At 43.5% G+C, this 17,324-nt stretch overlaps 1 protein-coding gene across 1 annotated transcript; it reads left to right on the top strand.

Annotated features, from left to right (window-relative positions):
* The first annotated feature begins 1,252 nt into the window (after nt 1-1,252).
* ppp1r26 (protein phosphatase 1, regulatory subunit 26) lies at nt 1,253-13,189 on the top strand. Its single transcript, XM_052037141.1, has 2 exons — nt 1,253-1,321; nt 3,919-13,189. Exon 2 carries the CDS (start codon nt 3,976-3,978, stop codon nt 8,071-8,073), a length of 4,098 nt encoding a protein of 1,365 aa, XP_051893101.1. The 5' UTR covers nt 1,253-1,321; nt 3,919-3,975; the 3' UTR covers nt 8,074-13,189.
* Nucleotides 13,190-17,324: the final 4,135 nt, after the last annotated feature.

The raw sequence follows: 17,324 nt of genomic DNA, 5'->3' as shown, positions 1-17,324 counted from the left end.
TTCTACTGAGTCTCCCCTCAGCCTCCAACGCCCCAGAGACAGTAATCCTGTCTGTCCAACCTCTCCCTATAGCTAATACTCTCTAATCCAAGCAGCATCCTTGTGAACATCCTCTGCACCCTCTCCAAAGCCTCCACATCCTTCCTGCAATGGGGCGACCAGAATCAAACACAATACTCCAAATGCGGCCTAACCAAAGTTTTATTCAGCTGCAACATGGCTTTCTGACTCATATACTCAGTGCCCTGACCGATGAAGGTAAGCATGCCATACGCCTTCTTTACCACCCTATTTACTTGTGTTGCCACTTTCAGGGAGCTATGGACTTGGACCCCAAGATCCCTCTGTTCATCAATGCTGTTAAGGGTCCTGCCATTTACACCTTACATTTGACCTCCCAAAGGGCAACACCTCGCACTTGCATGGATTTAATTCCATCTGCCATTGCTGTGCCCATATCTGCAACTGATCTGTGTCCTTTGACAACCTTCTTCACTGTCCACAGCTCCACCAATTGTTGTGGCATCTGCAAACTTACAAAACAGCCTATCTACGTACATTTTTGTCCAAGTCACTTACATACATCACAAACAACAGAGGTCCCAGCACTGATCCCTGCGGAACACCACTGGTCACAGACCTTTGTCTTCTGTGGCCAAGCCAATTTTGAATCCAATCTACCAAACTACTGTGGATCCCATGCATCTTAATCTTCTGGATCAGCCTACCATGAGTGGCCTTGTCAAATGCCTTACTAAAAATCCATGTAGAAAACATCCACTGCCCTACCATCATTAATTATCTTCGTTACCTCCTCTAAGAACTTAATCAACATGACTTGTCCCGCACAAAGCCATGTTGACTATGCCAAATAAAGCCATGCTTTTCCAAATGTGAATTAATCCTATCCCTAAGAATCCTCTCTGATAGCTTCCTTGCCACAAATATGAGGCTCACCAGCCTATAATTTCCTGGATTATTCCTATTGCCTTCTCCTGTCCCAAATTCCGTGGTACTATTTTGAGGAAGAGGGGTGTTTTTTTAAACTCTTTTCAGACAAAAGTTGCAAAACCGGTAACCGCTTCTTATTCTTCATATCTTTTTTTTTGCAAAGACAATTCTAATTCATGGGCAAACACTCTTTATGTCACAAGGTTTGCGCTTTGCGTCCATTTATTTTTGCAGTCCATGCCAAGTCGCTGTCCGGATGGACATATTTATTTATTTTTGCTTCCTGCGCCTCCTCGCTGTTGCTCTGAACTTTGCCTGCAGCCGGTGCGAGTGCGCCGCGCCGCTGCAGCGAGGGAGCCGCGTGCAGCAGGTAGTGAAGGAGCGCGCGAGGGGGGTGCGCCCCCCGGGTCCGGGGTTCTGCCGGCTGTCAATCAAACCGGGATGGGGGGGGTTGTCAATCAAAGCTGGGAGAGGGAGCAGCTGCCAATCAAAGGGGGGGCATCGTCCAGTCGGACCCGGGAGCCTAGGCAACTGTCAGTCAAAGCCGGGGCTCCGGCCCGCGCTGGCCGAATCCGGCGGCTGTCCGGCGGCGGCAGGCGGACTCTCGACTCGAGGCTTCGGGCCTAACTCTACCCAAAGGCCCGGCCGGGCTGGGGTCGCCTTCCTGCCCCCATTCTTATTACCCTTGCCCTCTCCCCCATGTCGGCTGGTGGCCTGAAGGGTCGGAGTAAAGCATTTAACAGTTGACCTGACTGAGGGGAGGGGTAGCAGAGAGAGGTGCTCCCTACCCCCCTCCTCCCCCCCCCCCCCCGCCTCCGGCCCCGTCTCCCCTCCCTTCCCCTCCCCTCACTTGCGGCCCGGGCCCGGGCACTGCCACTATGCGGCAGGTCGGAGGGTGCGGCCTGGGCCTCGGGGTCGGGTTTGACGCTAGCGGGCCGCAGCTGAGAGCAGGACGGCAGCGGAAGGCCTGGATGGACAGGGCCCACCGACCAGCCGATCCGGATTGTCGGGGTTGGGGGGGGGGGGGGGGGAGGCACCAGGAGTGGGTGAGGTGGTGGTTTTGCCCCTCATCACGGATTATGGACACTGTCAGCCTGGGGACAGAGAGCTCTGAGGCGTGACCGGCCATTGGCAATTCGACTGTGTGGGGCATCGCTGACTGCCATCATCACCCCTTGCATGCTCAGATCAACAGAAGCAGAATCCTGTTGTACCCTCATCATAGGGAAAGACAACAATTCCCCCTTATGTAATCCAGCCAAACTTTCAGAGCATCCATTGCTTCATAATTGGCTGTAGAAATTCACCCTCATTTCCTTTTTCTGTGAACCTCCAAATATCCTTCCCTAAACTTGTTCTTTTTCCCAGGGTTGGGAAATAAAGAATTAGAGGGCATAGGTTTAAGGTGAGAGAAGATTTAATAGGAATTTGAAAGGCAACTATTTTTACACAAAGTGTGGTATCTATGTGGAATGAGCTGCAAGAGGAAGTAGTTAAAGCAGGTACAATTACAACTTTTAAAAGACAGCTGGACAGGTACATGGATTGGAAAGGTTTAGAAAGTTATGGGCCAAACGCTGGTAAATGGGACTAGCTTGGTTGGGGGATCTTGGTCGGCATGGACCAATTGGGCCAAAGGGCCTTTTTCCGTTCTCTGTAACTCAGTGACTAAACTTGAATCTGAACTCATTTGCAATATATTTTAAATCTGCATGGACTTCAGAAATGGGTCAACCCATTCACCAACTGCAATCTTGGAAGAAGTAGAGAAAATTCAAATGTTACTATTTTTAAAATGAACTTGTATCTCTTGTTTTTTTCTCTATATGTTAAATGGCATTGTTAGCAATTGGGTCAGAACCATAATCCTGGTTATCTATACTTTAAAGTAATGCAAACTTAATAGAAGTTTTACTTGCAACGGCAACTAGCATCTATAGTCATAAAATTTCCTACCTCAGGAATAATATGAAATAACAATTTAGCACTGAGCCACATAGAGAGTATTAAGACAGGTGACTATACGATAAGAGTTTTTAAGGAATGGTTAAAGGAGGAGAGAAAGCTGGAAGGGCAGAGAGGGAATGTCAGAGCTTAGAAGTCAAATAGCTAAAGGCATGGCTGTCAATGGAGTGATAAAAATTGTGGTCATGAGAGTCCTGAATTGGAGGGTACAGGGCAGGGGATGTTGCAGCAAAAGTAAGGTGTGAGTACAGAAGGGATTTGAATGCAAAAATGAGTACTGCAATTACCAGAAACCAATGTAGGTCAACAGTCACAGGAGAACTAGCTGAATGGGTTTTGGTGTGAGTTAGGATAAAGTTAGATGTTTTGGTTTGAACAGGTTGCCAGTGTGGAAGTTGTAAGTTGTGTGAGCCATGTGGCACCATTGCTAAGTTTGTGAATTAGTTAAAGGGGATCAGTTAGTGTTATCCTGCCATTGTGAGTTTGGGCTGTTAGTTCTACTTCTGCATCATTTTCAATACTGAATTTATTTTTTTCTAGTGTCCAGATTTCTCAGGTTAGTGTGTTTGAGTTTGGGATTTTACAAAGTGGACTGAATGGACATGATCTCAATACAGAGGGAGGAGTGCACTTTTGAAGGTGTGGTACTGAAAGAGTGCTACACTATTGGAGGGCCAGAAAGGGAATGTTGCACTGTCAGAGATGACTTCCCAGATAAAGCGTCTGCCAGAAGCTGCATGTGGGAGATCTTACAGGCTTTATCTTGAAGAAAAGCAGAAGAGCTATCACTACTGTCCTGAACAATGTTTATCCCTCAAGCAACATCAGTAAAATTGAACCAGCCTTTTTGTTTGTCACCACTTCCCTAAATGGCAAAAGCAGAAGAAAAGAATGTTTCTCTAAATTGACTGACTCATAAAGCATCAGTACAAGTATTTGTTAAGCTGAATCTGTTTATTTTGCAGCTGTTTTGATTATTTTTGTTCTGCATTGTTTTTGCAGGATGTGAGGGGAGCAGCAATACGGGGCACATGTCCACTCTGTCACTTTCCTGCTATAATGTTCTTAATGAATTTGGCGCCTGTCTCTGCAGTACAGACAGATTGGCAGTCCTTTGGAGCATCCCAGAGCTACAGCCTCCCTGTGGGTTTCTCCACTCCAAAGGAGACATTCTCTGCTGTTGGAAGTGCTATCAACGTAAATGTACAAATGATTGTAGAAAACCTGCAACCCCATGACTCATCTCATGCCATGAACAATGACCCCAGTAGTAATGCTCAAACAAACCTAGTCACAAAATGGCGGAGCGAGGGCGCATTAGACAACAGCGCTATCAAGCTTTTAAAAGGGGCTGCTGTAGAGGATCTGAAGACCGGGTATCCGACCTGCACACTTGGCACAGAGGAATCCAATTTGGGCCATTGTGTCCTGGACACGGACAGCGATGAATCTGTTGATCGAGGTATAGAAGAGGCCATTCAGGAATACTTGAAGAAGAAGACAGAAGAAAGTTGCTCGATGCCGAGCACCATGCATGATGCAGAGGCTCCCCCTGGGATACATCCACCTATCAAAGACTCTGCTCCAAATGTCAGTAATGGTATTTCACTTGAAGGAGAGGTGGTCCCCACTGAGCTTGTCAATGTTGACCCTCTACCTGCCCATCCAAAGGCTGCTGCAGATTCCAGATGTTCTTCTCCCTCCAGCGTCAGCAGCAACGATTCTTTTGAACTGAGCATACAAGCTGAAATTGAAAGGTTCTTGCAAGACAAGCGGAATAAGGAAACCAGCGATCCCAGCAACAAACTGGCATCCGAGGGAGGGCCAGCACAGAAGGAAAATCTGGTGAAGATAGGATTGAAGAGCAAGAAGAGGTACATCAAGCCCAGCACAGGGAGCCAAACGCGCGTTGTCAAACCGTTGGTGACAAATCCCAACCCTCAAGTTACTGGCACGAAATCCTCCCAAGTGGGTGAAGTTGGCAACATCTGCAAAACTGGGAAGACCAATGAAAGGAATCCCAAGGTCCATAAAAAGCTGGCCATTGAGAAGAAACCAACAGCAATGCCTAGCTTTAAGGATCTCTATAAAAGTAGTAACATCCAGTGGAACGTAAACACTGAATTCTCTGTCCCAAAACCTAATTCCATAACTGCAGGAGCTGATCTGTCTGATTCCAGTAGTGATGATGGGATTGAGGAAGCCATCCAACGCTACCAGTTAGAACAGAAGAAAATCAAGGATCTTCCCTTCGCCCTTGGATTGTTGCCTCACAAGCCTCCCTGCTCCATGAATTCTGAATCCTCTTTGGATGCCTGTCATACAGCCAAGGCTGAGGGGAAGGAAACACCACGAGCAACTCTGAGCAAGAAGCGGAAGCAATGTGTACCCAAGTCTGTAGAGTCAAAGACACCGTATTCCCTCAGCCTTTTGGATGCAGTCTCCAAAGATCAGTTGAGTGATGTCTTTGTAAAGCAAAGGGAAAGAAAATGCACAGAGTCCAGGTTAAGTTTGAAAAGAACGAAGACCCCATCAGAATTTTTCCGAAAACAGGAAGGGCCTTTGGTGCTCAGTCCACAGCCACGTATAGGTGGCATGGCAGGTACAGCTCCAATGGACAGGGAAGAGCACGTAGCCCACGGGAAGATGACCAACGAATATGCCACTGCTGACTCCCAGCAAATCACATCTTCCGACAGTGAAGATAGTTCTGTGGATAGTAGTGACAGCATTGAAAAAGAAATTCAAAATTACTTGGCTCTGAAGGTGAACCAAAGCAATCAGAAGTCAAATGGAGTGGAAACTGAAAATGAATCAGACAGAGTCTTACCCCCAGAACTGAAGGAAGAAGATAGTCTGAACAACTCTCCATCCTTGTTCTCTCCTTTGCCTTCATCTCAGATGCCGTTATTACAGAAAGAAAGTCTGAAGAATAATGACAGTGTTGATCATAATACTGGAACAGAAAAACTGAGAGAAAGCCAGCCAAAGGCCGGTGGGGCACCTGTTTCCAGGACTAACACTGACACTGTCACCTCCAAGATTAAACTTAAAGGTGGTCTGTTGGAACAAGATACTTTTGATGTAAATAATGTCAGGGACAGCAAGGCAATCAACAGAAATCAAGACAAGTTATCCTCCATCAACTGGGCTACCGACGTACAGTCCTGTCATAAGGCAGTCCATGATGCTTGGCAGACAGGTGACAAAAGTAGCTCATTGGACAGTGACGAAGATCTGGATACTGCCACAAAGGATCTCTTGAAAACCAGAAAAAGACTGGGGAAAAGATCAAGGGACTCCAAAAACCGATGCAGGAAGCGAGTACGGTTTACAGGAGCAGAGGTGCTTACTTTCTCTGAACAAAGCACTGGTATTGGAGATGAAACTCCCAAGGCGGCTGGTGAAGGTTTTGCAATGAGCCATGCTCCCCTGAAGAGCTGTTTGTCAAAGACTAGCAAGGCAGTTTGTAGAAGTTATTTGGACTTTAAAAATAAAAATAACAAAAGAGCAGGGGCGACATCAGAAGGCGAAGGAAATGGGAATGTGGCTAGAATGGGAAGGCCGGTGACGGTCTCACTATCTACAACGCCATCCACCATGGTTGAACCGCTGAATCAAAAAACCATGTCAACAAGCGACAGCAGTTCCGGAGACAGTGATGACGGGATAGAGCAAGAAATTCTGAGATTCCTAGCGGAAAAGGCCAGAGGGAATAGCGCATCAGAAGAGAGCTTGAAAGACCAGGGAGAACTGCAAGATTTTACAGAGCAAGGTGAAGAAAGCAAATCATCAGAAGTGCAGGGCCATGGTGGAGAAATGTCTTCCCTTTCTCAACAAACTGAGGGATCTTGCAGCACTGGTATAAAGGGACCAGATCGCAAGGAAGAGGAAGTCACAACTGGGTATTCATTTGGAGGTACAGAGAGTGCTGCTGCTGAAAGCAACGCTAGCATTCATGGGCCAGATTTGCTTCAGGACCCTTGTGTTATTCACAGTGCAGAGCACCAGACTGAACACAAACTGGTTGTTGAAGAATTATCAACTGTGTTTCAAACAGAAACTAAAACTGGGATTGATCAGGGGATTTTGCAAGTTGGTACCACAGACTGTCAAGGGAAAGAGAGCTGTAAAAGCAAGTTTGACTTGCACAGTAATGTCCTGAAGGACAGAGAGGTTAATGATCCCTTAGAAAGCTGCATCACCCAGAACTTGCAGGAGAAACGGGCAGCTCCTGATTTCAAAACAATTCAACCCTTGGTTCAGGAGCAAAATGTGCAATATATTGATCCCAGAGAGCAGGGTGTGAGACAGCTTCAACCAAAAGCAGTTCAAGTGAGGTCTTCTGAGGAAACCATAAACAAATTGAAATTATGGGGTGTCTTCTTGACTGAACCTCTCAGTAACACTCTGCCAAAAGGCAGGGAGAAAAATGCCAGCAGTGAAGCTAAATATTCCACAGAAAGCCAGTCACTTGTAGGGTGCAGTACAGACCAGATCCCACATGCTGCAGTTAAAACGTATTCACACCTAGGCTGGACAGGGAGTGATAAAACTAAACCTGAGGAGGGTGGATATCCAGGCAGACTTTCAGGATCTCTGATGCCACCAGTAAGTCCTGGTGTTCATTCCAGTGAGACAAGGGGCCTGCCTTGTGTTACATGGCGGGAGCAGAATGACCACAATTATCAGAGTGGAATGAGGAATGAGATGAGATCAAATCAAGATACTAGACTTGAATGTTCCAACTTTGTGACACCACATTCATATGAAAGCACAGGACCAAACACCAGTGTATCAATGGCTGTACATTCCATACCTTCAACCCACAAGGAAACCAGCAGAATAGATCAGAGCATATATAGTACAGAGTCAGAGACTGCCAAAGAAATAGTGAGTGCTGAGGGAACTACTGAAGAGAAGGCCAGCAGTCAGTGCACAGGTAAAGAAAATGGTGAGACTCCTCAATGGCAGCCACTGAGCCAGGCTTTGTTGGAAACTAAGAATGCGGAGCAAAACGACAGGGAGAGAACAGGAGAGGCAGTTGAGGAGAAAAGTCCTGAACACTTTTACGACAAAGCTAGTGATCAATCAGATGATGATGATAGAATGGAGACTAGTAGTTCAGGACAGCAGGGACAGAATACTGAGGTGTAAGTATAATGTTGTACAGTAGCTTTTCTCTTAATTATTTAAGATGTAGTCATAAAGTTCCATTGTAGACAGTGGGATGTTGGCAAGTGATTTAAGAAAATATTTGGCTGGTGTGAAAGGCTATCACATATAAACTTCAACATTTGATTAATGGCATAGAAAATATATTTCTTTAAAACTGTCCATTACTGTCTTTTCAAAGCAAATAGGATGATTAAAATATGGTTGTATAGTTTAAAAATGTTCCTTGCCACGGCTGAGGCACATCCCATGAAATGAAGTTGTAATTCATTTCCCTGGTAGTGGAGGACTTGCCATTTCTCAACTTCAATTGGTTTGTGTTTGCATTTTCCAGGGTCAGTGCAGCACAGACTCCACAGTCTCCATGTTACCCACAGCACCTCATCCCAAGATCTGGAAAATTGCCCTTGGTCTAATTGTTGTTTGTCAGGATCAAAGCCGGGATTACAATGATCACTCTCAGCATCTCTGAGTGAATCAGAAGAGGAAAATTAGATCCAGGCTCTGTTCCTGATGAACGCATTCATGGAACAACACAGCGGATTGTCTCTGATAGCTCCTAAGTTTGAATAGTACCAGCTGGGTTGACGCATAAATGAATGTCAGTTGGATGTTGATTGAAAGCCAAGAAGTGTAAAGATTGATCTGGGATGGAGAGCTACAATGGATGCTGTTTTTGAATTGACAGTAAGGGAAAGTACTTTGAACAGAAAATGTATACAGTAAACTTAACTCACTTGCACACATTCCTGCAGAAGGTACCTGATCCATTTTTTTTCATTCAAATTTTACCCTTATTTCTGTCTTTCAAGAAGCTGCACAGATGCTGCTTGTTATAATGATAGCATGTGACTTGGGATGCCAGGAGGTGAGGTGAAACTGCTGAGGAACAGACCCTGCCAAGGGGGATATAATTTATATTAGTTCATTGATGTTAGGGATACTGACACTGGAAAATCAAATAGCTACCCAGTCAGGTACAGTACTACCAGATGCAGAAAAAGGCTTCTTCTCTTTTCCTGAAGATAGGCCTCATAACTAGCAGCTCCCAAACCCCACTGCTTTAGATTATCTTCCCATTTCTCACAAAGCAGGCATCCTTTGAGATTATGGACCATAATTGCCAATCCTCTACACCAGATTGTGGGCACTTGGTGACTGGAATTTAATTGACCATTAACAGAGTGACTTTCACCCTCAGCCAGTAGTTGAAGATGTTAGGTAACAATTGCTTTCTGTCATTCTTCCTGCAAATTGGAATAGGATTTGCTCTTCGATGTAAATTCTCATTGAATTATCATTTGGGTTGGTATATTTTAACTTAATTATTAAAGGAGAAGGCAAAGGGTTTTTACCATTTTTATTCAAAGTATTGAGCTTTCATAACGAATGATACTTTTTCAAGAATTTAACCCCCAAATGAAGTTGGGTTTCCTTTAAAAGGAGGCACTGTTTGATGTCAACTAAGTGGAGTAGTTCTGAGTATTCTAGACTCACTACACTGCAACACAATAGGGACCACAGCTTCTTCTTAATCATGAAGACAATTAGCAAAAGACTGACTTCAGGAACCCACATTCCCAAAATCCTGGTCTCTGTGAGGGTATAAGAATTTGACCTCTAAACTTAGTTTTCTAGTGTGCAGCAGGAAGTACTGTTTAAAAAAAACTATCCACACCTAATCGCAGGCAAAGGGGTCACTGTAGTTTGTGTTAGGGTTGGGGGAGCGGAATCATCCAGCATACATTTTCTCCATCATTGTCAAGCAGCATCCATCCTGGGATTGTCAAAGGCTGGAAATGTGAGCTCAGCCATGATCCCTCCATTGGCAAATAGTCTGCCAACACGCTATTAACTGGGATTAGGTATTGTAAGGGGAGCCTGTGGAAAGGTATTTTCGCAAAGGGCACCCTACAAAAAGGGGAGGAGAAAAGAGTTAAATCCGTATGAACTTGTATATAAATGCAAAGAATGTTAAATTCCAGCTCAGAACTCACATAGGTAAGCCTGCAGAGGAAACTACTGAGATATGACATTTGCACGGACTTTATGCAGAATACAGAATGACTGATTTTGATTAGGGTCTGTTTTAAAATTCTTGGCTCTCTATGTATGTAAAGCCTGGTGCATTTAATTCAGCAAAATCCCAATGAGAAATACAAAATGAGATCTAATAAATGAGTCCCAGGCCCTCCATCTGGATAAAGACATTGCAGCAGCAGCTTTGTCAGGAAGATTTCAGCAAGGCAAAATAATGGTGTTGCACTGAAAAGCACCTTGACATGTCAGAGTATCTGAAAATGCTTTCCATTGAAGGTTCTGTAAAGCATTAACTGCTCTGGATAATGATTGTGGAACTGACTTTATAAATGCTAATCTTTATTTCCAAAATAAAACAGCACTATCATTTTCTGTTAGCATTTAGCAACAAATACAGTGTAGGAAATTACAGAAATGTAGTAACTGATGCACCTCCTGGGAAGCCTTCATCAATCCAGACGTGTCATTTTGATAACCTTTGGACTGAGATGAAGTATTGTTGGTTACAGGGCAGTTAATGGTATGGGGCCAATTTTGATGAGATTAGGAAAAGATTTACCAGCAACATTAGTTTATTGTCTTAAGTGGAATATTCTTTTCACATCATTCATTTCAGTCTAAATACCAAGTCTAATGACAAGTGATTATTCATGGGAGATAAGTGTTGCTGGAATGACCAGGATTTATTATCTATTCCGAATTGCCCTTGAGAATGTGATGGTGAGGCATCATCTTTAAGAATGCTTGGTGGTCCTGGCATGCTTTTCTGTAATCTTCATTGAATTGTGTCCCCTACCTCAACAGTAATGAGGAAATGCTGGGCCATGAGTTTGAATGTTGTAGTGGAATACAGTTCTACTATTAACCAGTTTTGAACTATCAGTTTTATTCTGAATTTCTAAGAGAATACAGTGATTGTATCCTAAAGCATAGTAATGTGAGGACAAAGACAAATACATTAGTCATTCTTACCAGTTTCATTGTGGATGGATGCATCTGAGGGCAGAGTCAAGTTGATTTTTCATATTCTTCTGATAACTTTGTCATCTTCTGCTGAAGCTACTCAACAGCCATGTCCTTCTGGACTTGGCCATCTGGGTGAGAACTGGTACTCTCAAGCTACTCTTGATGGTGGAAAATGAAAACACCTTCCCCTCCCTGCCATCCACCCACTTGGGTACATTTTATGCCTTACTATCTGCAGTGATATTCATTATGGTGCAGCACTAATTCATCAGTCAAGGCAGGGTAGTAGGTGATAATCTGCATGGATTACCTTGCCCACAATTGACAGTGTTGAAGGCTCTGAGAGGCACTCTCATTTTTTTGCATTAGCCATGATGGGTATGTTGAGCCAATGAGAAAGGAATGGTTATGGAGAAGTCTGGGATATTGAAGGGTATGATTCTTTGAGTGACGGTGTCAAGCTTGATAATTCTGTTGAACAAGGTTTCCAATTTTGGCATGTTCTCACAGACCCCAGAGCTGTGGTGTCTTTCTCACACCCAAATTCGCGTGATCTTTCCGGTATCAATATTCTGCAGCAGTTTGATGAGCCCTTGCCCTTCATAGATACCGAACATTGAGCCACTGGACCTGTTCTGAATCTGTCCTGTTGAGGGTCGTGGTAGTGCCACGTATCACAATGGAGCATGCCCTCATGTTGAACAAGGGACTTCACATGAATTAACTGAATTTAAATTCTCCAGCTGTCTTGGTGAGATCTCAACTCTTCAGTGCCTGCTTTAGTTGGTCCTAGTCCAGAAGACCTTTTGCAAATGTTGAGTGCAAGTCCCATCTTGTTGTGCATTTCATGAATCAGCAATGACTTGGAACCTGGCCTCTGAATGCACAAGCATCGTCAGCATACTGTGGCTGATACTGAGTTTGGTCTTGCCATGGTTCTGAAGTGAGATGAAGTAGATTAACAGTTTCCCAGTAGTTCTGCAGATTAACTTCACTCCAGTGGGAAGCTTGTTCAAGGCATGGTAAAGCATTATGGTGAGAAAAATTAAAAAGTGCCCAGAGTGATTACACAGCCTTGCTTGATATTGGTCTGCCGTGAGATGGATCTGTTGTGAACGCACTAACGCATTGGTTAGGCAACCCATTATGAAGCAAATTTAACTCAAAGATGAATTTGTGCAGGCAGCCAAATTTGAGGAGGATGCTCCACAGTCCTTCCCAATTGATGTATTCAAAGGCTTTAGTGAGGTAGAAAAAGCCATGTATTGTGGTTGGTGCTGCTCCCTTCACTTCTCTTGGACTTGACGAGAATCTACTTTGTCACTGGGAGGAGCAACTGAGGAAGACCTTGGAGATCTCTGAGTAGTTACACAATGGGATTTGATCAATGGGAGGAAACTCACAGGAATGCATTTCTGAGATTACTGACATTTCCTCCTCTTCTCAGATGTGGGAGATAAAGTTGTGGACTTATGACTGAAGTTCCTCATCATCAAGTATTAGAACATCAGCATGCATACTGTCTGCTCCCCAGGCCTTGTTTTTTAATTGGCTTATGTCCTTTTCAACTAGTTGATCAAGGCTGGTGGCAAGGCCGCATGAGATAGTTTGCTGTTTTGAACTTATCCTGTTTAGGATGGTGGTAATGCCATGTCGTTCGTGGGAGCATGTTCTTAGGATGAACATGGGATTTCACCTGACTTAACTAACTGAAGTTAAATTCTCTAGCTGGCTTGGTGAGATTGTAGCTCATGTCAGTGGATCACCAGCACAGGCTTCTGAATTATATGTCCAATAAGAAAATCCTTCTAATATGAAACCACATATTCTGTAGCATTCTTCATTAGCGATCCAGAGAGAAAATAAAATTGTTTCACTTTTGTGTTTTTAATCCTTTTTTTTCCATTTTTGGTGTATATGTTGCCAAATAATTTTTCTGTTCTGTGAAATTTTCTTGTGATGTTGAAATTTCTCCTCCGTTTTTGCCTGAGGGGTATATTGATGCACATACTTTTTAACAAATTATGTGAAAATATTTAAATTATACAGTTCCACATCTTCTTGGCAATTATCTAATAAATAGCACAGTCTGAGACTTGTGATGTTGGTTATTCTTTCTCAACTCTTCTGCCGGATGCACTAGGTTGTAGATAACTGGTCATCTTTGTTCTCTACCCCCCCCCCCCAAAAGTCCTGTAACCCCACACTTTCCCATGTCTCACCCTTACACTCTACTGTCTCTCTGTAACTCCCATCTCTCCCACTCTCCTCCTCAGCCTTCTTCCATTCTCCAGTCCCTCCCTCTTTTCCTTTTCTGTCTGTTCCCACTCTTTCCTTCAGTCTCTTTTCCAACTTACTGCATCCTTTTCTCTCTATTGCTGTGCATGAGAACATTTCCTATTTGGTATTTCAAGTGAGTTCAGCAGTAGTCAGACTGCAAAATACATTTTTCTTTCTCTTTATGTTGCTACACTATAATAGCCACTTAACCAGAATGGGATCATAAGCAAAGAGCCAGCAATGGAAAATGAGCCAAATAATACCTTTGCTGTTTGATTCTGACCATAAGCTATATATGTCAGGAAGTATTTGTTACTTGAATCCCTTTACAGCACACTATTACAGATGCCAGATGATCTCCAGTGCTTCATTCAAATGACTGTATTTTATGTGACCACGCTAATTCAATTCCAGGAAGAAAATGCAGCCAAATCTCTCCCTATAAACCAATACTCCAGCAGAAGTAATCTGGACAACAATCTGTATTGGGAACAGTAGCTAATGATTTTTCTCTGTTTACCCTGATGTGCAGGTTTGTATAATTATGTTGTACTATGCATAGCAAGAAGAACTATGCAATGTTTGCTCTGTGAAAGGTGTTGAAAGAAAAGAAGCCAGTAAAAAAACTTAAAATTTTCATAGACTTGGCATTAAGCAGGTCCAATCAATTAAGAGCAGTATTCAAGATAGATTTAGCTCCTTGTCCTAAATACTAGCATATGAAAATCACTACTATATTCAACAGATTCCTGCTCAGAATGTTGTGTGTAGTTTGGGTCAGACATCACTTTGAGCATTTGTGTTCAGTCTGGTTAGATTAACCTTGAGTACCGTATCCATTTCTGGTCAGACTGTGAGACTCAAGCTGAATGCCCAGTGTTACCCACAGCAGAGTGAAGGTGATATTTATGAACTTCCGGTTGGTTGGATTGCAACTGTACACTGAATAACATTTGGGATGCAGTGATGTCAACTGGTCAGCGAGAATGGTATAAACAGCAGAATAGATTTACCAGGATGTTGCCTAGACTTGGGGGCCTGAGTTACAAGAAGAGGTTGCATAGACTAGAACTTTATTCCCTGGAACATAAGAGATTGAGGGGTGACCTGATAGAGGTATATAAGATCATGGGGGGCATAGACAGGGTGAAGGCACATAGTTCTTTTCCCAGGGAAGAAGTGCTGAAAACAAGAGGGCATAGGTTTAAGATCAGAGGAGAGAGATTTAAAAGGAACATCAGGGGCAGCTTTGTCAGGCAAAGAGTGGTGTGTATTTGGAATGAGCTGCCAGAAATAGTGGTTGAGGCAGGCTTTTCCTGCGTTTGGCCCATGGCCCTCTAAACCTCTCCTATGCATGTACTTATCTAGATGGCTTTTAAACATAAGCAACGTTTAAAAGCCATCTAGATAAGTACATGGATGGGAGAGGTTTAGAGGCCCACAGGCCAAACGCAGGAAAATGGGACTAGCTTGCTGGGCAACACAGCCGGCATAGATGAGTTGGGCTGAAGGGCCTGTTTCCATGCTGTAAGACTCTGACTCTATGAACATTGCTGTATTGTGAACACAAGTATAGTCTTCTGTTAAATTTTGTTCTAGGGCTTGCCGGGGAGATTCCAATTTATCTGTCACTTACCTCGCACATTCTAACTATCCCATCTGGCTTGGAATCCAATAGGGAATAAATCAGAAGCATAGCTGGGAAGATTTCCACCTTACTGTAATTGGAGGTGTGAATGTGAAATAATTATCACTACCTTAACTCATGTGAATATACAAATATAGTGCAGGAGCAGCCATGATTTCAACAGCTTTGGTCAGTCAGTTATAACTTGCTATTACGTACAAGTTATCATGCTCATTTGGGAGCAAAATATTCATGATCTAATGATTTACTAAATAAAGATGCCATCTGGTGAGGTCTGAGTCATATAGACCAGAGGCAATCACGCATATCTGCCACAAAAGCTGCTTACAGTTCAGATACCGGAGTTGGCTTCAGTGCCCTCCCACAGATTCAGGATGAAATCTAATTCAGCCTGACTCTGTTTAATACTTTAGTACAGTTCCCATTAAATTCACCCAGTTAACAGAATTTCACTTGAGGGGTTAACCTTTTGTGTTTGCAACTTACAAATTCTAACAGTAGATAAATATTGTACCCTTAAATCATCCTTTCATGCTTCATTGTTTGTCAGGGAATTGAATTTGATCGTTATGACAAACACGGCAGCATAGCAGTTAGCGTAACGCCATTACAGTGCCAGCGATCGGGGTTCAATTCCTGCCGCTGTTGGCAAGGATTTTCTACGTTCTCCCTGTGACTATGTGGGTTTCCTCCGGGTGCTTCAGTTTCCTCCACATTCCAAAGACGTATGGGTTAGTAGGTTAACGTGGGTGTAATTGGGCGGCACGGGCTCATTGGGCCAGAAGGGCCTCTATAAATAAAGTTTTAAAGTTTTTTAAATGTTTCCTTTAATTTATGAATATCTCAATCTAGTTCTGAAATATCATTTGGATGCCTTCTATCCCACGTCAACATTGCAGATGGCCATTTCTAACAAGGGTAATGAGGACTCATCTCAACAGGAGATCTTACAACCTGCAGTTTCACATACGTAAAGAGATAGGACGTCCAAATTAGAGCTGGAAATAGTAGCAGCTGATTCATGCTATTTGCTGTATTTATATTTAACTGCGTTGGTGGTGGTGGCCCTGACTGACAATGAAGCTGTTGTCTAAACAATGTCCTGGGGTGTCACCTGGGAGGTGCTTTTCCTTTGCGTCATTGGAGGTGAACGTTTGTGACCTACTTGTGCTGCAGTTTGCAACATATATTCTAAATCTGTTCTAAAACATAATATTTGCATTCTGTCCTGCACCAACCTTCCACATGCTCCCTGCAGTTGCCCCAAACTACCAACTAATACCAAATAGGTAAATGAGAAGGACAAAAGATTAAAGTTGCAATGAAAGTTTATTGCAGTAAACCCAGACCATCTAGGTACCTTGTACACATCCCCTTTTGGAATTCATCTACTTTTGGGATACTGTCATTCATTGCTCATCCCGAATTATTCCTTGAGAAGTTCCTGGTGTAATATCTTTATCTTGCTTCTGTTTGTGTGGTGAAGGTACTTCTAAGGTGCTATTCGGAAGGAGATTCCAGGATCTTAACCCATTTACAATGAAGGGATGGTGGTGTATTTCCATGTTGAAGAGATTTATATATTTCAGAGGGGAATATTAGAGGTGGCATTGTTCCCATGTATCTCCTGCCCAGGTGGTGGAAGCCATGGGGGAAGAAGACACTTCGCCACATTTTATAGAGAGCACACACTTCAATGTGCCAGCCTTTGGTCAATTGAGGAAAAGGTATTTGAAGGTCAAGTCCTCAGACTTGGCACAAAACTCATCCCTGCCCTTTCAAATGTTTCAGACTTGGACCACCTAGGGAAGGCATTTCAAGGGACTGGAAAGATACTGTCAACACTGCCTCCACAAAATCCTACAAGTTTACAATGAGGACAAGCAAATTAATATCAGTCACCTCTCCCAGACCAACACCCACAATATTGAGGTCCCAGTTACATTCAATAGGCTACACTGGGAAGGGCACAAAGTTTATATGCCTGACACCAGATTCCCAAAACAGACACATTATTCCAAACCCTTTCATAGGCATGACCAGGCAGGCACAAGAAAAGGTAAAAGGAGGTTCTCAAAGCATCCTTGAAGAAATGCAACATTCCCACTGACTCCTGTAAAACTCTAGTTTATAACTGTGCATAACTAAAAATGAGAAGGAGCACTCAGGATGGTATTGAGAACCTTACGGCTGTGCAGTGGAAGCACACAGAAGCCCTTTACACTTCACAAACCACCCACTCCCTCATCTCATCGGCCACCACCTGGCCACCTGTGTAAGAGTCAGTAGATCCCACATT

Source organism: Pristis pectinata, chromosome 23, assembly GCF_009764475.1.
Source record: "Pristis pectinata isolate sPriPec2 chromosome 23, sPriPec2.1.pri, whole genome shotgun sequence".
In the NCBI taxonomy this organism is placed as follows: domain Eukaryota; kingdom Metazoa; phylum Chordata; class Chondrichthyes; order Rhinopristiformes; family Pristidae; genus Pristis; species Pristis pectinata.
Note: the sequence above shows the minus strand (reverse complement) of the source record. Positions and strands in the feature narration are given on the sequence as shown.